At 52.9% G+C, this 21,547-nt stretch overlaps 1 protein-coding gene across 4 annotated transcripts; it reads right to left on the reverse strand.

Moving 5' to 3' along the window:
- Positions 1 to 5,022: 5,022 nt before the first annotated feature.
- ABHD6 (abhydrolase domain containing 6, acylglycerol lipase) lies at positions 5,023 to 20,211 on the reverse strand. 4 transcript variants are annotated; one of them, XM_051628002.1, is made up of 10 exons: positions 20,119 to 20,211; positions 16,382 to 16,454; positions 14,556 to 14,703; positions 11,376 to 11,532; positions 10,869 to 10,982; positions 10,512 to 10,644; positions 9,078 to 9,235; positions 8,179 to 8,233; positions 7,628 to 7,728; positions 5,023 to 6,907 (listed from the first exon to the last, which is right to left on the reverse strand). In XM_051628002.1, the coding sequence occupies exons 3-10, from the start codon at positions 14,672 to 14,674 to the stop codon at positions 6,731 to 6,733; spliced, it is 1,014 nt and encodes a 337-aa protein (XP_051483962.1). In that variant the 5' UTR covers positions 14,675 to 14,703; positions 16,382 to 16,454; positions 20,119 to 20,211; the 3' UTR covers positions 5,023 to 6,730. The 4 variants fall into 4 exon arrangements, with proteins under 4 accessions (XP_051483962.1, XP_051483963.1, XP_051483961.1 ...); XM_051628003.1 differs by lacking the exon at positions 20,119 to 20,211 and adding an exon at positions 16,594 to 16,760; XM_051628001.1 differs by lacking the exon at positions 20,119 to 20,211 and having other exon boundaries at positions 16,382 to 16,587.
- Positions 20,212 to 21,547: the final 1,336 nt, after the last annotated feature.

Below are 21,547 nucleotides of genomic sequence, written 5' to 3' on the forward strand. Positions count from 1 at the left end.
AGGAAGATTTGCCAGAGCCCTCCTGGCCATTGTGCCCTGGTTGCACAGATGGGAAATGCTGGCAGGGAAGCGGGTGCTGGAGAGGAGGATGCTGCATGGGCATACTGAGCTGTGTGGGGTGGGAGGCCTGACATCACTTCTCCAGGGATACATGGATCCCTCATGCATTGCCACCATCTCCTCTAGCCCCTCCAGGGAATGGGGTGCACACACTGAACCTGCTCCCAGCAGTGGTGCTCCAGCCCAGGACTCCCTAGTTTTCTACTTTTCCATCCATCACATCATCCCCCTCTGAGCCAGAGCCCCCAAACAGCCTTCATGAAACTGATGACAGCGTCCCCAGGAGCATGAAGGGGTTTGCTTGCAGGCCAAAGCAAGGCTCTTGCAAAACAAGTTAATGATTTAACTCCTTTCAGGGGTGACTTGCCCTTAAACTTCGAAGTCTGGACATCTTATGGAAGGGAAGAATTTGACCCTGAGAGCACCTAGCTCCAAGCACAAGACAGGAATGCTGAGCTATGCCCCTGGATAGGTGACATAGGGTTTGGGGATGTAAGGAGTACCCCAGCTTCCACAGAGAGAGCAGCCAGACCCTGCCCGGGCATCAGCCCAAAGCAAGGAATGGGACCCCAGTGGGGTCTGGGCTGTGCTGGGCACAGATTGGAGTGGAGAGTTGGGGTGCAACCCCAGAGGCTCCCCTTTGCTCCCCCCCCGGGGTGCTGCAGTGTCTCCCCATTCTGGTCACCTGCTGCCACCTGGTGCCACCTCGCCACAAGTGCTGGCGACTTGGGGCATTGAAAGTGGGGATTTGTGTGGCTTTGAAAGGGGCTTTGCCCCCTTGGGGTCCCCATCCTTGACACCCGTGGCCCCAAGCAGCCCTACTTGTCATCCAAAGAACAACTTTCACCTCATTCCCCCAACAGGCCAGCGACCTCTCTCCTGCCTATGGGGTCAAAGCCAGGACTCCAAATATTTCCCAACTTCCCACACACAACCAAGGTTTATTTCCCCTAAGGCAGGTGGTTGACTGTTCCAGACACTGGATATGGAGGTGGCCCCCATGGTGTCCCAGAACAGCTTGGGAACAGGGATGCAAAGCACCTAGAAACCAGCAGGGCACTAGAAAACAAGAATTAGTTACATTACTCCAAATCAATTTTCTTTTGCAATAGGGTAACGGGTCCCCAAGGCAAAGAGAGAGCAGTAGGGACTGTATTTCTTTAGTAGGGTTTTTGTCAAGCAAGATTGTGTCATTTCCACTAAAAAAATGAGAAAACTAAAGATTAACGCAACCTGCAAGTTGGGCTGCAAAGCACGCAGCAAAATTATTCTTGCTCATTAGCAGTAATTCTCTGTGGAAGTGAAGGGAGACACTTTTTTTCCACAGCTTCATCAGTAGCTCACTAATTGAGCTGGAGGACAATGTGCTTCATGAATACACAGCTGAGCCTGCCCCAAGGGGGTGTCCTGGAGAGCTGGAGTAGGACACAGATGATCTTGGCAAATAGACAAAAGAAAGGAGGGTGTAATTCTGGGAAGATCAATGCAGAATTCTGCTCTCAGGTATGAATAACCAGTGTGCCAAGGCAGGCTGGAGAGCAAGATTGCAGGAAAAGAGTGACTCACAGGCTGAGCAATGTCATTCAGAGAGGCTGTTGTTATTGTTAATATTTATTTATTTTAAAACTAAGCTGACTGGGATGTTTACTCTTAACACACAGATGAAGCAAGACACCTGCTGTTTGAAGCCAGCAAAATCTGAGTGCAGTTTGTGCCCTGTGTTACCCCTCCAGGTGCAGGAGGAGCAGCAGCAGAGCCTGCAGAACTTCATTCTGGATGTACCAAGTCTGCAAACACACAAGGTGGTGTGCTGCAGGGAGTTATGAACATGCTCCCAGCATCTGATGGGGACTGAGAAGTATTAAGCTTAAATGTCAGCAGAGGTTCAGGCTACTCATTAGGATGCCCTGTGAGCCCAGCTGTGATGGGATGTCCAAGACCAGTGGAGTCATTCGGTGCTGATGCAGGAGTCAATCTAGGGATGACCTGGATGATGTCTCAAGGTTTCTTCCAGCCCTGCATTACTACTATCCCATAAAATGTCTGTGGAGCAGCACAGGCTGCTTCTTCAGGGCACAGGCACAGACCTTAGCTCTGCTGGGCTTCCCCAGAGCTTGGGTGGCAAAGGCAGAGGCCAAGGCAAATCTGCCTGAAGCCTCCCCTGCAGCTGTATTTGCTAGTGCCTTCCAAGAACTTTGTGCTACCCACCCAAGGAATGCAGATCACCCATACTGAGGTGGTCCAGACCCTGGACAAGGGAATGCCCTGCAGACCCAGGGGGAAGCATCAATCTCTGTGCTGTTACCGAAACCTGCCAGCTCCCTCAGTGCTACTGTCCAGCTTTTCCCAGAATGCAAGAAAACAAGTAAAATCAATAGAGCAGCACACCAGGGCTGTGCCTGGGTCCTGCTCTCCAGAGGGAAAGAGAGGTTTCTGGGGGAAAAAAATGGGATTCAGGAAGCAACACAACGTCCTCTGCTGGTTACCCACCTTCAGGCAACAGCCAAAGTCCTTGCCAGAGCATCCTGTTCACGGCTATTTGCTGGGCATTTAAAAAACAAACAACAACAACAAAAACAACAACACACAAAAAAAGCAGTGACCCTGTTGAGATGCTGAAGACAAGGTTTTCCTGCAAGAAAGGAAAAACAAGGCTCGCTCGCCAGGTCTCAAGCTGCGGGCAGGAGTCAACAGGCAGGCAGCGCTGTCGGGCAAGGAATGTCAGGGAGAAGCCACCCAGTGCTAGTGGCCCAGCAAGTCTTCAATGAATAATCCCAAACCGCCCCCAAGAGGCGGGTGCTCGGAAAAAGGGCCTCCCAGAAGGAAAAACAAGCGAAACAAACCCCACCAGATCCTAGATGTTTTCCTAGCATTGGCCGTAAGTCTCAGCTGGGAGGGGTCCAGACAGGGGACCCTTGCCACATCACGGGGCCGTTGCACGTGTAAAGGGAACATGTGCCTTTGCTGTGCCCCCGTGTGCAGAGATGCAGGTCTGGGGGGGGGCTGCAGTGCCCCCTCCCACAGTGGTCAAGAGGGACTGTGCCCCATGGTTCTCCCATCCTGACTTCCTTGGGAAAAACACAATTTGTGCCCAAGAGGATTGTGAAACATTGAGTGAGGGAAGGTTCAGCCAGGTGACCGACTCTCAGGGTGGGGGACATCCACAGCAGCACCCAAACCATGGTGCTAGACACCCCAAGCATTGCTCTGCCTGTCGGGGGATGCTTGGCACAGGGCTGTGCTGGTGAAACCCCCCACAAGGCAGCAGATGCTGTTATTTTTACTTTGCTAGACAAAAAGGGAAAAAGATGCTTCTTCACCACAGACAAACATCTGGCTGCAGCTGTGTGGGGCTTATACCCAGGTTTCCCTGAGTGCCCATGTTTTGAGGGCACCACATTTTCCCCTTTATCAGCTGGTGGGCACACACCCAGTGCACAGGAGCTGCTGCCACCAGCTCTGTCCCTCCTGCTCCATTGATATCCCAGGAGCAGGACAACAGGCAGCACCACAGACCTGGATGCTCAGCAGCAAAACAGCTTGCTCAGAAGCAACATTAGGTTCATTAGCCACCAGCCCCGTTGTGTTTTGCAACCCCTTCTCAGGGTACAGTGAATCAGCCTCAGCAAGACAGAGCAACCAAGGGCCAACTCCTTGCTTTAGCCTCTACGTCCACAAGCCTCACCACCCAGGCCCAGCACAGAACTAGTTTACTCATAGTTACAAAAAAGCAACACTTAAACACGGGGCAAGAAACAAAAAACCAAACTCCTCCCCCCTGCCGTGCCTGGAGGCTCAGCCTATGTACAGCTTCCCAGCACCCAGGCTTGTCAGGACTGGGATCCAGTGATTTCCTTGTGGTTCCCCCAGCTCTGCCTACATGACACCCAACCCCACTGGGAGGAGCAGGAACCTCTGCCCCTTCCCAAGCCCCACACACAGCCCAGGAACACAGCCTTACCTGGAGGGTGGCCAGGCCTCACAGGGGACTCACTACCAAGGGAGCAGCCCTTCCATAGCACGGGACTTTTCTGGCTCCCAGCAGGAAATGAGGGTTAGTGGGAGTAGTGACCAGGTGTGCTTTCAGGTGTTTTTTCAAGGTGCAGGCACCTTCCATCTCTGCCTCTTCTCAGTGGGCTCAGCTGCTGCCACAGGGCCAGCCTGGGCATGGGCACAGCCCGATCAAGTAGCAGCTCCCTTGACTGTAGCTGGTGCAAGATTGTGGGGCAGCACCCAGACCCACACTCCCCCCAAACAGACCTGAGGATGTTTATTACTCAACCATGAGAGGCTGCAATGTGTGATACAGATACCCTGAGCCGCCTCCCATCTCCCTGCAGTGCAGTAATTAATAGGTTTCCTGAATCCACCATCACCTCAAGCCATGCTCTACTGTAGCAGTGCGGCTGCAGTGCCCTGGCAGGGCTCAGGCAGGGAATGGGGTGCCAGGAGGATGCTCCCCAGCCCTCCCTGCAGCTCCTCTGTCAAACAAAGCAGCTGCAAGGCCTTAACAGCTTCCCGAGGAAAGGAGAAATGCACATACTTCTGCCTGGATATTGATGTAACACTATTCCTGGCACACGGTACAAATTTAGTTTGTAATTACAGCTGAAATTGGAATTTAAGACACTTTCAAGGCTTTAAGAGGAATCTTGGTGTTTAAAACCTAACTCCCCTGCCCCTTATGGTGTTATTTTACTTCTTTAGTGTTTAGGACCACCACCTCTTCATAGAAAGAAAAAAACCCCAAAATTCATATTGCCTTTGAACAGATGAGACTGGAGCCTTCCTGGTCTTCACCATCTCTCTTGACATTATCAAATATTCCTGAAGGCAAAACCTGCATCTCCCAGAAATGTGAGGAGAAAAGACAAAGAAGAGCAGGTCCCCTGTGCCATGCATCATCCCAGATCCTAACCCCCTTCTTTCTCAAAGGTAACGAAGAATAATTGCATGGTCGACTCCTTAAATCACTAGATTTTAATAGCCATATAAATAATTTGAATACAGCAATCTGTGGCATATGAGAAACCATATAGATACCCACCAGCTTTTTCTGGCTTTTACCACATACAACTATTGGCGATTTTTTATATATTTTTTTTTTTTACATCAACTCCCACAGTAGAAACAATAACCAAGCAATCAACAGCAAATCACAAATTTTCTAAAAGAACAAGGTTTCTTCTCTTAAAAAGAGCAGAGAAGCTGACGAGGAGTTTCAGGTAGAGGTACAGAACAGGGTAAGATGGAAAGATGGTGAGAAGATGGCTGTCAGCACCACCAGTGTGTGTACTTCGGGGGGGCTCCAGCAGCACCTGGTGTCAACCCGAGGAGGGCAGGGGGTGGCCGAGGCATGATGGCCATCTGCTGCTGTGCCTTTGAGAGGACACGCACTGCCTTGCTCTCCAGCAGCCACCGGTCCTGCCCCAGACCAGGACCAGCCCTCTCCCCCTGGGACACGCGGTGAGGAACCCCACCCAGCAGGGTACAGGACCCGTGCCCATATGTCACCTTGCAGGCTGCAAAGCATAGCTTGTCTGCAGTGCCCATTTCTGTACCTAGTTTCACTCAGTCAGGAGTTATAATCATTGAGAGGATGCAGAAGCACACGGCACCTACCGCCCAGCACCCGGCAGGAGAGCTGTGCCCCCTGGCTGCCCACCGAGCCCTGGAGCCCTCAGCCCCTGTGCCAGTCCCACACACAGCCCGCTCCCACCCCTCACGCCTGGTTTGAGTGAAGTCAGCATTCGCAGAATTCACGGAATTCATTAAGAAAGTCGTTATTTACATCACCACGTTCAGCAGCGCGGTGGGATAGAGGAGCTGAGACAAGAGCTCGCCCGAGCGTGCTGACTCACACCCTTGTTGCTGACTCGGGCTCAGGGACCGAGTCACCCCGGGCAGTTTCCATCCCTCTGGCTCACACAGCTGCTCTCTGCACCCCGAGTTTCCACTCGCTGTGTTCACCCTCGGGGGAACCACCCCCCGGGCAAGGCGGGCTGTCCCCGCCGCCCCACCCCGGGCAGTGTTAAGGCATTACACGTACACAGGAGCTGTTCGGGGATTTTAAAAAACCCACTCAAAGTGTAAACATTTTTGCACATACAGTCAATTGGACTTTCACACGTGACGTTTTCTGTGGTTTTCTGCATAAATCATGGGTTAAGGAGCTACACAAAGAGCACTCGAGCAGATGCCTGGGGCACTGGGGTTCTCTTACAGCACGGGAGCATGCAATGCAAAGGACTCTAAGTAGTACAAATATTGTAAGTCTCAGTCCAGGATGGTTCCTCCTTCCTACGCTTCTTACACAGTTTAGGGAAATGTCATTAACAACTATGTGCCAGTAACTCAGGTAGGGTGGGTGTCTGCATAAGGAGCTTCAGCACACGGCATGGCTAATGCTTGGTGATTTCAGCTCATTTCTACTTTATATTTAAGTAGAAAAGGGAGAGATTCTGCTTCCGTTCCTGCATCTATGGAGGTTGCTCAATGACCCCTAGGCCGCTGTGCCGTTGGTGCTATAGGTTTAGGTATCAGTGATTCTGCCTTCCTCAGGGACTTTGGCACATTCACCCGATTCGTACAAAATCCCTGAGAACTTATCAAAGCTGCAGTACTTTACAATTTAAAAGACCCTGCGTGGGTGCTCAGCTCCCCGCCACGCTCACGCCTGCTTCTTGTTGTTGTCCATGCTGTGCATCAGTGCCAGGAACTCCAGGATGAGGTTGGCTGTCTTGCGGGGCCGCTCCACCACCACCGAGTGCCCGCAGTTCTCCAGGATGTACACGTGGCAGTCCGGGATAGCGCTCGCTAAAACACTGGCACCAGAAACATCCAGGACCTGGATGGCAAGGGAAAAAATAGTCACTTCCACGGGCAGAGCTGGGTTTTGCTGCACGCCGTAGAAACTCCATTGGAGGTGCCTTTGCAAGTCCAAGTGAGATGCTGAGCAGGGATGTAGACAGGGGGATTGTGATTCCAGCCCCATCCCTGGAGACAGGACAGGGAGTCTGCACGGTGCCATCTCAGCTTGTGACAGAGAACTCTCTTGGATGTTTTCAGGCTGCCAGCTCAGTGCAAGGGGTCATTGCAAGCAAACACTTGCACCTTTGCATTTACAGAGCCTGTTGCATGCCTGCAGCTTGCCTTTCACCCTCCCACTCTCCACTCCATTACCTGCAGAGCTCCATGCCTTTGCCTCACCACCTGCCCATGAAGAGCACATCTCTCCCCAGTTGCCAGGACAACTCTCTTTGCTGGTGCTTTATTCCTCTTCCCAGCCCATGCCCTGCCATGGTGCTTGCACCTGCCCCCCCCACCTGCCCCCTCACTCTCCCCAGCTCTGCCCCCTGCTCCCTCTAGCCCCACTCTAGCTGGCAGCTTTCAACCCATCATCCTGCCAAACCCCTGTGTGCAAACCCACTGGAGATGGGGACACGTGTGCCAGCTCCCCACAGAGCGGCACAGGGCTCAGCTGCACAGCCCACGGTGTGCTCCAGCAGGTGGACATGGACAGAGATGGAGACACAGGCCCATGGGAGAAGAAGAGGGGGCCTCCTACCTGGTCCTGCTTTCCCCATATGACCTGCGTCGGCACTTTGATCTTGCTCATGTTCTCATGGAGAGAGTGTCTGGACTTTTCATCCACGATTTCTAAAAACACTAGTGGGGTTAAGAGGAGAGTCAGTCCTACAAGGGGCATGCTTTGCCTTCCCTTCTCACTGGTCTCTGCAGGCCAGCCCTGCCAGCGTCCCCTTGCTGGGAAACCCAGGCAGGGGTGGTGGAGAGAACAAAGGCTGAGTGGTGTCCTTGCCACCAAGCCCCTCTGCAGAGAGATCCTCCATCTCCTCATAGATATTAGTACTAATTAACACAGCTGACACAATTATGGGCAACCCCATCACCCATGGAGGTGTCAGTGGGTTGCTACCAGCGACCAAGGTGTACCCCCAAATCTGTTAATGACATTGCCTCCTCCCACCCTCAGAAAGGCAGCAGGAGGGTACAGGGAACAGACAGCAGGAGGGGACACAGGGCCAGCAACATCCTGTCCCCACACCCTGGGGGTCTGGCCAGAAACCTTGGTGAGAGGAGCTGCTGCCGCACACTTACATTTCCGATAAAAGTCATTGTGAGGGATGCGAACATCGACCAGGCCCTGGAGGATCTGCAGGGAGAGCAGAGGAGAGCTGCTGGGGGGGAAACGTGCCCTGTACAGGGCTGAGCACACCTGAGAGCACCCATGAGAATGACAGACAGCCAGGAGCTTGCCCTGCCATGCCCTGTGCAGCCTGGTCCCACCACAAGCTCCTTCCTAAGCACGTCTGGCTGTCGCAACTGTGCTTAAGTAACATGTATTTCTGCAATAAGTGTTTTTGTCTTTGATGATGCAAACCTGCATTTCTCCCCCAGGCCAGCTATCTGTGGCCAGCAGGCCTCCTCAGCCACGACTGTTCTTTTCTTCCTCCTTTTATTCTTTTGCCAAAAAACCAAAAAGTTCTTGGCATTACCTTACATTTTTTTCTTACTCTCCAATCTACTCATCACAGACTTCCTAAGGAAGATCAGTTTAATGGCCAGCCCCTTGCCAAGTTCCTCTTGCCTGCAATGAGGCGATCAACATTTCCAGTGCTTTTGCTTGAACAGCAGCAAAACAATCCCCCTCCAGGGCAGACAACAGCCGCCTCAGTTATTCAATGCTTCCTGCCAGCCATATTTACTAAAAAACCCTTTGACATCCCAGCCTGCTGCCAAAGACCTTGTGGGGAGGAGGAATATCAGCAAGCACTGACAAAGGGAGCTGGGAAAAAAATGGGTTCAATGAGAAACTACTGGAAATGTGCTGGGAGCAGGGCTAGCGTGTCCTGCCTGGGTAACAGGGGGGTGGCAGTGCCAGCTCTGCTCTGGCATCACCTCAGCTGCCACTATGCAGGCTTTCTGGGAGAAGCAAACTCACTCCCCACCTCCAAAATCCCCTTTTCCGGCCACCACAGCCAGCCCCAGCTCCTCACCTGCTGTGGCACTTTGAAGCGAACGTAGGAGCAAAGCTTCAGCATATCTGCCATCTCCTCAGGTGTTGAGGGAATTAACGGGATCCTGTCGATGGACTTGGACTCTTGCAGCTCCCGAAGCTGCTTAATGAACTTGCTGTCAGTAGTACTTGGCAGGCCTGGGTCAAATAAGAAGGGGGCACAAGCTAAAACCCAGATGAGATCTCCACCAGCCCCAGAGACAGAGCATCACTGTACTGACTTCCCTCATCCCTGCCTCTGGCCTCCTGCCTGCTCACTCATTTAAAAAAAAACAACAATCAATCAAACAAAAAGGGGTGTGGGATAAAAAAAAAAAAATCAGCAACCTTGATATGCACCCAGAGTTAGCTCAGCCTCCCTCCTACTTCAGGGCTTGCAACCACCAAGCCTTGGGCTGACATGACACAAGTTGCATTCCCTGCAGACGTTCATGAATACTTTTGACAAAACTATAGCACTTACTTTAAGGTGCTCAATGGATGCAAATACTAATGGCTGTGTCCAGCCTGCCACAACACAAGGTTGGACAGAAAATTTCAGAAACCCCATCTGCATGCACCACTGCAGGGAAAATCCTCTGGCAGCTTAATCCCAAACCTCTCTGTAGCTCCCCCACCCCTGCCAAGGTTTCATATCCAGAAACACTGGGACATTCAGCCAAAATCCCTCCCAGAGGGGAGTGGGAACCACACCGCCCCCAGAGCCTGGTAGCTAGGTAACATTTCTTTGTTTCCTTACTTATTTCTTATCTGGGAGCCGTTTTCCTTGTGTGGGAGCAGGAAGGAGCTGCCATAACAATTGGGATGTAGCAAAGCCCTCCCCAGCAGAGCAGCTCCCTGCCAATCCCACCCATGTCTCCTGCAGCATGTAATGCCCAGGCTTCCCTGAGCCTCCCAGCCAAGGAATGGTGGGGATGCAAGGGATGGTGGGGATGGAGGGGTGCTGCATGGGCACAGCGACACCCTGCTGTCCTGCACCTGTTCCTAAAGCCCTCTTCCCACTTAGGGCACTCAAACATGGGAGGAGGGAGCTCTCCCAAAGCCCCAGCCTCCCAGCACACCAAGGCTCTCAAGATCATAAATTGGGCTTTTCCTGTTGCTGCCTGGGTTCCCCCTCCAGAACCAAGAGGCTGAACTTGCCATTTAAAATGCCTGCCATTCAAAGGGAGAACACATTTTCCTCCAGGAACTTGTTCCATTTTCCCTAGTCCCAGCTCTAACCAAAGCCCTGGAGATGAGAAGTCAAGACATGGCTATAATTTCCCCCCATGCCCCACCAGATTTTCAGACTGTACACACAAACTATTTCACAATGCTTTGCACTAAAAGCCTATTTTGCCTCCAGCACTGCTCTGGGCTTTTGCACTGGCTCCCACTTGCCCCCTCCCTGTCTCGCTTCCCCCACATCGCCCACCTGCAGGACAGATGAGGGTCAGGCTGCAAATGTCTTCTGGGTACTGAGCAGCATAGACACCAGCCACATTTCCCCCCATGGAAGTGCCAACCAGATGAAAGGGCCTTCTGTTCAGCTTGATGCACTCCACAAACTGGCAGGGGAGCAGAGGGAGTGTTGTTAGGGGAGAAGCAGCAAAGGCGTGAGGTCATTAGAGAAATTAAATTCAAAAGCTTGAAGTTCGTGGCTCAGGCTGTTTGAGAAGGGAGGGAGTGGGCTGCATGAGGCAGGGCTCATGGGGCTTTGCATCCCTCATGTCCACACATCCCTCATGTTCCTGCATCTCTCTGCAGAGGCAGTGCAGTGCTGGGGCTTTACCTGGTGTATTCTCTTTGCTTGCCCACTAATGGAGTAATCATCCAAGGCTGAGCGGGTTGTGCCCTCGTGGCCAGGCATGTCAACACACACCAAGTGCAGGTTCTTTGGCAGGAACTGCAGAAATAAACCAGAGGTGGTTATGAGCAGGGAACTGCTGTGAAGCCCTGGGATGGGAACTGGTGACCAAGGGTGGGAGCAGGGGCTCATTTCCTAGCAGCCTCTGGTTACTTGTGCATGAGAATAAATCAGCTTGTGCCAAGGATGACATGATGAGTAACCACGGCCAAGACTTGGAAGAGGCAGGTCAGTACTGCTCTTCCCCTGCAGCTCTGCATGTCACAGAGCATAGAAAGGGATCCAGTAAGTAATGAGCACAGAGCTAAGGAGCGTGTTTCTAGCACATTTCAGCTATCATCACATCCTGTGCATGCAACCACTGGGGCCCCACACTGGCCCCAGGACCATCCACTCTCACTAAATAGCAACATGACAGAAGTGGAGTCCCACCTTGACTATGGACAGCCACATGTCTTTGTGGGCTGAGAACCCGTGTAACATCAGGATGGATGGTCGGTATCCAGGTCTCCCTCTGTACGAATAACAAAACTGATAGTCATCGTAGGTTGCATATCTAACCTGCATACCCAAGGTTCTGCGCCAGTACCTGGAAACAAGGAGAAAACACCACCAGTGAGTGACAAAAGACCGGGGCCCAGCTGCAATATGTCAGGTGACAAGTACAAACTCAGCTGCAGATTTGCTAGTTTGATAAGCCCCGTTAGGCTGGGCTCACACTGGTGCTGTTATGGAACTAACTGGGAGAACGTCACCCCATTGACAAGCAAATCAGATCTCAGACAAAACAACCCCGTCACCAGGAGCACCACAGAAACTCAGGTCACATATACCAACTAGACAACCTTTAAAAACATATTTATACACATGCAAAGGACTGGAGAGAACCATCCTTACACAGGGTCAAACACCCCAGAAGATACTGAGCTAACCCCAGGGATACCTGGGTCGTGCCTCTGAAGGCAGACAGTTCCCACCAGTGTACACCCACAGCCTGCTCAGAGAGGATGCAGTGAAACTGCTGGCCAGAGATTATCTGTGACACTTTGGACACATGATGTACATGTCCAGCCCAAGACGGAGAAGCAGGCTCTCTTTCTCTGCTCAGACATAACTCTTGTTAGGACAACTACCAGGCTACTCCTGATGGCCAAGATACAGGCAAATACTTTTATATGCACTATCAGAATTTATTTGAGACACAAGAGCAAGGTCACCAACACTGGTAGGCTGTCCTAGCTCTCTGCCCACTCAAAGCTTATGCATAGTGCAATCCTCTTTTAGTATAATCCCTTTTTGGATGAGTTAGTGGGGCTTAAGCAGTATCTCGGCTCTGTGCTGGTCCTACAAGGAGAGGCGAATTTCTCCCTGAATAAGTGTCTTAAGAGTCCTTGCCTCAAAGGCACTGGTATAAACTACGGATGGGCAAGATGGTAACATTTTTAGCAACTGATCCTGATGGATCAATTCAGCAGAAGGCAAAATAATCTGTGCAAAGCTGAACTGATCCCCTGCAAAGTGTTAACACACTTAGTGGCAGTGGCTAAACTGATTAACCCCTGGCAGCAGAGTGGGCAGAGCAATGGGTGCTGGGGCTGGGGTCAGTGGGGCAGCCCTGGACATCACACCCAGCATTAGCAGCAGGGCAGGGAGCAGGGCCATCAGCAACGAGGGCCCAGCATGACCCTTGGTTGTGCCAGCTGAGGACATGTAGAATAGCCATGAGGAGAAGGAGGGGGCAGGGAGGGGTGAGAGAAGAGAGAAGCATCCTTGGGGACCTCCCAGGGGTAGTGCCATGGAGCTGGAACCACACGGGGCTGAAAGGGGTGTGCAGAATGGCATGCTGCCTGCCCCCTCTCCTGCCTCCTCTGCTGATGGGGTAACACAACAGTTTCATTCCAAAAAAAAGCCAACTCAGAAGCAAACAGGAAGGGAAGAGCAAAGGGCAAACCCACTGTTCTGGCTTGCTGTCCCTAAGAAAAGAGGTGCCCATGAAACACTCAGTGTCATTGTTACTCCTGCAGGATACCGATGTTATCAGAAATGCTGGAAGAGAGATGGGGGCACTTAGCCTTCAAAAGCAAACAGCCCTGCAGATTTCAACTCACATGCTCCCTCCCTCAGCCGAACACAGACTGACCTACCCACAGTGCATTTTTACTGAGCCTCTAATATGCAGCCCCACAAGACAAGGCACCAGGGTCTTCTCAGCCTCCCTCTCAACCCAGCTCCTCAAAGCTCCCAGCTTCATTCCCCTGTGCCTGCCTCATCCTGTCCTGCCACCCCTGCCCATGGCCCTCAGGAGGCTCTGTCCCAACCACACTTGCTCTGTTCCAGCATGGCAGCGTTTCTCCAGCAATCCTCCTCTGAACCTGAGCCCATCAGGTCCTCCCTAGCTTCCACCAGCTGTTTGTCTTTCCAAAGGAATTAAAAACCACCTTTGACTGACAAACCCAGAACAGTCTGGACCTGTCCCCAGACAGCAACCCTGATGTCCCCAGAGCAGGAGACTGTCACACTGCCTGCTCTCATTTGCAGAGTGATGTTTGGCCTCACAGGTCCTCATACAATGCACAACAGCAAGAAATTCTCCCCCGTGCCCATCCAGTTGCAGGGGTTTTCATCCCATCCTCCCTCCTCTCTCAGCCCCCAGATGCTGCGATTAAAAGGTTTCTAATAAATGTACCATTAGAAACATTGCTGAGTCCAAGTGCCAGGGTGGGCTAACGTCCTCCTCTCATGGAAGGTCACTTTGATTAGGAAACATCCTGTGAGCAGACTGGCAGGACCCACCATCTGCCAGCAGCACAGGAGGGCAGCCTGCCATGCTGCCTGCTGCTGCCCTGGGTTCTGAAGGAAGCGTTATTCCAGCTTTCCCTGCAATAACCCCAGGCAAGAAAGCCAACACTATGGTTATCACTGATTTCCAGGGACAGACAAGGACTGAAGGATGACTACATCCTGCCTCCTGGTACCAGAAAGGATGAGATACAAGGGGATAAGGAAAAGCATCACTCCATCTTCTCTGATGCTTTAGCTTAGAAGAGAGAAGGAGAATGAGAAAAGCCTTGTCCCTAACTACTGGTGAGAGAAAAGTCCCTGCCTGCCGAGCAGGCTGTGAACCTGACGGGAGCTGGTGAGCTACGGGAGCGGTGGCAGAGCTGAGGACACCCATGTCAACAGCTGCACTGACAAGGCAGAAGGTCACCAGCCTGCCAGGGCTGCCAGGCAGCAACAGCAATGCTTTTCCCAGCTGCAGTCCCATCCTGGGGGAAACAACCCAAAAATGTTTGGAGACATTCCACAGCACAGCTGAGGCACCCTGATAGACGTAAGCTCCAGCAGCAAAAAAAGTATGAAAATGCCTTTTGTTGTTTTTTTTTTTCTCCCAGAGATGCTTAAAGCTCCACCCAACTGGTATGCTCATGGAAACCCCACCTCAACTGTTCCTGTCACCATCATAGGAAGGAACACTCTGCTATGTCCGTGCTGCCCTGCTGCCTGTGGGCTCTGTGTGCACCTGCATGTTTGCCAGGGTGCAGGGACCTGAGGAGGACCAGCAGCAGTTCCACCCCTGCACTGAAATGAGAGCAACCAGGCTAATGAACTCACCAGTAGTAGATGCGGATGAGCGCTGAGGGCCAGAGGAGGAAGGAGGCCACAAAGGCCAGGATAGGGATGGCCAAGGTGCCACCAGCAATGACAAACATGTTCAGCACATCTGGGTCCATCCTGCTCTTCACCACCTGGCCTCACCTGCCTGCATTTAGGGAGGAAGCAGAGGTTAAACACCAAAAGCAATGACAAGTTGACACTAAATGAGATCTCTGCTGCCAGGGAGAGAGGAAAGTGGTTCTGGGAGAGAAAAATGATGCCTCTCAGGAGGGCAGCAAAGTCTCTTTCAGTTTTAAAACTCTATTAGCTCTTCTGGCTCCTTAATGCTCTAATTACTGCAATGTTATCATCTCAGGAGAGCACATCTCAAATGGGCAATGAGCCTGCCTTAACCAGCACAGACCATGAGACCACATCCCAGGCTATGGGGTGCAAGGTGTCGCTTGGGGCACTTTGCAGATGGGGGAAGCACAGCCCCACGCCGATGGATGCAGGCAGGGCTGCCTTAACACAGGCTACACGTTGCTTTTTGGAGGCAGGCGTCCGGCTCCAGATCCCCTCCCCCTGCCCAATCCCAAATCCCCAGCACACAACCACTGACCTAGAATTGATGCCTTGAGCCCGGCTCTCATTACTGCTCCACACAGGCACCAACTTAATCATGGGAGCAGAGCCTATTAATGGGCTCGGGAACTGAAGGAAGCAACCTGGTAGAGTGCTCTTTGGAGATGAGCCCTTAACAGACATTCATCCCCGCCCCCACATCCTCCCTCTGCCCCACGGGCATTTTGCACTTGCTGTTGACCACAGGTTCCTATTCTGGCTCCCTGCGCATCCTTCAGACAAATCTCAGGGGCAGCAGGTGAAGAACACAGGGTTCCAGGGGGAGTTTTCATGCAACCCATGCTCGCCCTTTAACTCACCCCACCGCAGGCAGCTGGGATATATTTTTGTCATTAAGAGACTAAACCCTGTCACACACACACATCTCCTCTAATTTCCCCTGATAACCAACTTATGCCTCACCCTTTCCTTGGTACTAGCCCTTTTGTCACATACTTATAAAACGAAACCTCCTCAATGCCTGCTCTCCCGCAGGTCATCACCCCTCCATCACCACCACCACATTTTTCCGTGCCAAGACAGGCAGATTTCTTTCAGCTTCCTGCAAGTCTCACGGCTGTAAGTGGTATGTTACTGTTACGTCATGAAGCCGGAACAGAATCGCCGCAGTCACATCCTCTCCCCCTCCACTGCTGTCAAACTGGATCATATCAAACCTCTGTATTACACACAACTAAGAAAAAACATTTACAGAGCCTCTGAAGCCACAGCCAGGTTTGCCCTCTTTCCCTAGGGAAGATAGGAATAACTGAAAATTGTGGAATGCTCTAAATATTTCCACCAGGCACTTCCTTAACAAAGCTAAACCTCCTTTCCTTCTTCAAGCCTCCACAACACGTCGTTATTCGTTTAATTATCACTTTGTAGAAAGATCTTTGATCTCTGCACAGCTTGTTCATAGATAAGCACTTTGTCCAACGGATAAATCTTGTAGGTAAGAGCAGAGCTGCACGGAAGCACACCCGAGAGCACTTGCTGCCTTTCACTACATCACTAGGAGAAGAAACTCAGCCCAGAAAATCGCCCTCATTCCCACTAGCAACCGTAACAGGAGAAGGCTGCAGCGAGGAGGAGGCGAGGGAGAAGCGTGGGGCTCCTTGTGCTGCCCTGCGCAAGGTCACCACCTCCCGCCTCCACCACCTCCGCGGCTCTTGAAAGGCGAAACAAGAAGGAAAAAGCCTTAAAGAAGCTCAGCTTACTTTGCAGAGATCACCTCCTCCTCCTCTCGGCACAGGTCCTGCTCAATGTGGCTCGTGGCAGCGTCTGAAAAAGCTGTCGGGAGAGGAAAATACCCAAACTGTTACATTCATCCTCCCGCTTTCTCTCCCCCTTTCAGACTCGGCAGCCGAGCAAAACGGCAAGTCCGGGGTATTTAAGCCACCAGCTTCCCTTCAAGACTCCTCATCTTCACCTTCTGACCAACCTTTCCCCCGATTATGTAAATACGGTCTTTTGTACAATAAAGCCAAACAGAGGCACTTGTTCCAAGCAGGAACAAAGTGCAAGCTGCCCTGGGAAAGGAAGCGAAAGCGGGGAGGGCCGGGCCAGCAGCCCCGGCGCGGCAGGGCTGTGCAGCCCCCAGCGGAACGGGGCTCATGGTCGCGCTTCGGGTGATTACAAAGCCAGCTAAGCTGCTTCCCATCCCCTTCCTCTTCGCCTTAAATGTAATTTTCCAAGCGCTCTCCGTGTGTGTGTCCCCCCCCCCCGGCCCCAAAGCTTTCCCTGTGCGAATCGGGCTGAACCACAGCGCAGCCGCAGGGAATTACCGGGGAGGCAGGAAAACATTGGCCTAAACTCGCCGGCAGCTTTTGGCCGTGGAAATTCATGCTGGAGGCTCAGCAGGAACAGCAGGACCTTCTCCGCACCAGCAGCAGAGGCTGTTTCGAGCCCGGAAGTTCCCCAGAGATTCTCCCCCTGCTCTGGCGATGGGTCCGGGGGTTCCCGAGGGGCTCCAGGCCCCATCGCGCTGGGGCATTTGGGGGAGCCCGGGTGCCCAGTGCCGGCCACACGCACCCAGTAACCCCTGCTCGGGGCCCCTGCCAGCCAGGGGTGCCCAGGGGGAGGAGGATGCTCAGAGAGCCCCACGGCCGGGCCGAACCTCCCGCGTGGGCAGATCATTGCCGACAATTTCCATGGTTACTCTGCAGAGGCAGCAGGAAGGAAGATGCCAGCAGGCCCAGCTCCATGGTTGGGGGCTGCCACCGTCACCCTGGTCCTCAGCACCCCCAGCCCCATGGAGACATGCCTGCACCCAGCAGCACGGCAGGGACACTGGCTCCCCGAAGCCACACAGGAGCACCTGCAGTGCTAACCCCTCCACCATGCTGCTGTGCCAGGGGATGATCACCCTCTTGCTGCACCATAACAGCAACAGGAGCAGACAGCATCACCCCAGACACCAGCACTGTCCTTCACTACCAGCTAGAGAGACATGGTGGGCTTAGAAATAAAAATGAGCCCCCTGGTAGCAGCTATAAGTTTTCACATCACAGCTCATCCATCACTTTGAGGTGGCCTGTGACCAAAAGTCACAGCAAACAGCCCCAAGTCTTGCTGCTACCTTGGAAACATCTCCAAGGACCTAATAAATCAAGTTGCAAACATCAATTAGGCAAGTCTGATAAATGCTGTGTGATTATGGGCATAGGATGCCAAACCAGGAGCACCAGTTCCAAAGGTATTATCCACCACAACCCCTGTGTCCTGCCTGGGAGGAACCCCTCACCCCCCCTCAGAGAAGCCACCCCAGGTGGGGACACATACACCAAGGACAGATATCAAGGATAGTCTCCACATCTCCACTTATCTCCTAATTCCTCCTCTACACCAAATTCAAGCAGATGCCTCCTCATCTGCAAACAGAGGGGCCAAGAGGCAAGAGGGGGCTGCAGGTTGCTACAGAGCACAGTGTGTTGATGACGGTCCTTAGGGCCACCAGCCAAAGGGACAATAAATTGCCGTGAGCAAGGTATGGGTTCTTATCAGTATTTTTTTCTCTTCCAAGCTCATTGGGTCACACAAGAGAGGCTGAAGAAGACCCAGCACTGCAACCCTGGTGTTTATACTTATTTTTTGCCAGTCCACATGAGATGCAGCAGCAGCAGCACGCCCCAGTGTGTGGGATTAAAAAACTCCATTAAGCTAAAAAAAAAAAAAAAAAGCAATCCCAGAAATGTGAGAGCAGCTGGGATTGTTACCCAGAGAGACAGGAGGCTCTTCATCAGGATCTGCATCACTTGCAGAGCAGGTCTCAGAGCCAACTTCTCCGGTGGGCCAAGAGCTGGCAAGGGGTCCCTGGGGAGGCACATTAGGGGGGTGCAGCACAAAAGCCTTCACAAGGCAGCAGGTCTCAGCTGGGAAGGGGAGAGCAGCAGCCCGTCAGCTGGGCAGCCCGTGTGAGGCCACGGAGTTTTCATAACGCAGGAATCCCACGTGTGTGCTCAAGGATGGGGACGTGCCAAAATTCAAGCACCGAGGTTGTATCAGGCTGTGCTCTTTGGGGCTGGGCTGCAAAACCAGGGCTACTGTCCTGCGCTTGGCATTTCCCTGTGCCCAGAGCAGCCTGTGGCTGACCAACAGGAGATTTTGAAACTCTGAGTAGCTGAAAGCCAAGCAGCAGGAAAGCCAAGCACATTCAGGATTTTTTTAAAAATTATTTTTATTTTTATTTAAAGCAGAAGAACAAAAGCACTGACCAATGTTAAGATTCCACTGCAGAAACAGGGGGCTTTGACAGGCCTTGGAGACTGAGGTGGGATGCCCAGAAACCCTGACTCACACCACTAACCATGAAAGAAACAAATCCCAAAACGTGCAAGCAAGCCATTTCACTTGGAAAATGTCTCCTTGACATCCTCAGACCAGGAAAATAATACTGACCACAAACAACGACATAATTAATGTTATGATTCCTCAGAAGTGTATTTTGCAGCATGACCTTTTAGATGCCAGTGACAACAAAATCATAATTTAAGACCTATTAATATTTTAAAGATCTCTGTCCATCAGCCAGCCAGCTCTCAATCCAGCCTCCAGAGGGCTGGGAGTAGGAAATATGCCCTTTCACCTTCATTTATTTATAGATGGCAGAAATGAGATTAGAATTTCTCCAGTGCCGTTTCACAAAACATGCGTCTCTGACCCATTTGTATCTGTGCAACACGGCTCTTAAACATCAGCTGGAGAGTCCGGGCTGACCCCCAGCCCCTCTGCTGCATCCCGGGCTGGGAACACACAAAGACGAGCTGTCAGCGTCCCTGCCAGCCAGCCTGGGGACAAGGCGGCTGAAAAAATCGCGAGCGGAGCAGGCTGTGCCCTCAGCCAGCTGCTGGTTTAGAAATTCATAACGTGCCCGTCCTCCTTCCGGACCCTGTCGCCATCCCTATCCTGCCGTGCGCGCACGCAGCGGAGGATGCACGGCACATTTGGTGTCACGAGTGTGCTCGGACTCAGCCCTCTCCAGAGAGCGCGGGGGGAGAGGAGGGTAGGAAAGAGATGGGGAGGGGTGGAGTAGGGGTACAGGGGGACACCTCCAGGTCCCCTCTCCCAACACAGAGTCCTCCCGTGTTCCGCCCCCCCCCCACAAAGCATCCTCCTCCAGCAAAATGACGGCATCCTCCGAGCAGCAGTGGTCGAGATGCAACGCCGCTCTCCTCCCCTTTATGCCGCGTTTGCTGATTTTATATAGATATATTTTTTTTTCTGGGAGTGGGGGTGGGAATTTAAGGCAAATTAATTCTATTTTAATAATACAATTAATTATATTTGAATAATGTATTATTATAAATTATTTATTGCGCTCAGGTTTGGTGCCCGGTCTCTCTTCCCACTGATGCCAGGGCTGGGACCGGCAAGCGTCCCGGTGTCCCCTCCCCGTCCCCCCTCGGTCCTTGCATTGCTACCGTCAGCCCCGCGTTCCCCCCTCCCCGCCTCTCACCGTGCCGATCCCAGCCGGGCAGGGCTGCAATGGCAGCGCGGAGCAGTGAAACGCGGCGGCTCCGTTTGCGCCCTCCTTCCGCGCCGGGAGCGGGGCGGTTCCGCGGGGGCGCAGCGGAGCGCGGCGGTGAGGCGGGGATGCGGCGCGGCTGTGCGCGGGGCGGGGGCAGAGGGAGGGATGCGGAGGGTTTGCAAGGCGGGGTGAGAGAGGGGGTACAATGGGGAGCAAGGGGGGGGTGAAATGAGGTGCGAGGAGGGTGCGGTAGGGCTGCAGTGGGAGCCCAAGGGGGGAGGAATGGCGGTGCAAGGGGGCTGCAATGAAGGGGTGGAATGAGACTTCAGTAGAGGTGCAAGGAGGGACACAACGAGCTGCAGCAAGGATGCAAGGGGGGACACAGTGGGGCTGCAGTGGGGGCTACAAGGGAGGATGCAACAAGGCTGCAGTGGGGGTGCGAGGGGGATATAACAAGGGTGCGAGGGGGAATATAATGGGGCTTCCATGAGAATACAAAAGGGGTGGAAGGGGGTCTGCAGTGGGGTTCAAAGGGGGGCTACAAGAGAAGTGGAAGGGGGGATGCGATGGAGCTGCACCAGAGATGTGATGGAACTTCAGGAGGGGTGCAAGGGGGGGGGTTTCAACAGGGCTGCAGTTGGCGTGGAAGGGGGGACACATAACGGGGCTATCACGGGGCTACAACAGGAGTGGAAGGAAGAGCTGCCTTGGGGGTGTGAGTGGGATCTAACAGGGGTGCAAGGGAGGGGTATAATGGAGCTTCAATGAGGGTACAAAAGGTGTGGAAGGGGGTCTGCAATGGGGGGTTACAGTGCAAGGCAGCTACACTGAGGAAATGCAATGGGACTTCAATGGAGGTGCAAGGGGAGATGCAATGAGCTGCAGCAGGGATGCAAGGGGCGACATACTGGGGTTTTCATGGGGATAGCAAGGGGGGTACAGTGGTGAAAAGGGGGCTGTGATGGAGCTGCAACAGAGATGTGATGGAACTTCAGTGGGGGTGCAAGGGGGGGATGCAATAGGGCTGAAGTGCAGGTGCAGGGAGGATGTCGTGTCAGAGGGGTATAATTGTGGGACATAATGGGGCAGTGGGGATGCAAAGAGGCTGCAAGGGGGATACAACCTGTTGCAAAGGGAATACAAGGAGGCCACAGTGGGGATATGACAGGGATACAGCAGGCATGCAAGGAGACTGCAATGGGGTGCAAAGGGAGTGTGGAGGGGATACAATAAAGTGGGAGTGGGCTGCAATGAGGTTACAAAAAGAGTACAAGAAAGATACAATGGGGGTGCAGGAGGAATGCAAGGCAGCCCTGTAGGGATATAGTGGGGATGCTCAGGGGGATGCAGTATCACTCAAGTTAGGAGTGCAAGAGGCAATCGATGTGGCTGAAACAGGGAGCTGCAGCAGTTCAAG

The sequence above is a fragment of the Apus apus genome, chromosome 9, assembly GCF_020740795.1.
Source record: "Apus apus isolate bApuApu2 chromosome 9, bApuApu2.pri.cur, whole genome shotgun sequence".
NCBI lineage: Eukaryota > Metazoa > Chordata > Aves > Apodiformes > Apodidae > Apus > Apus apus.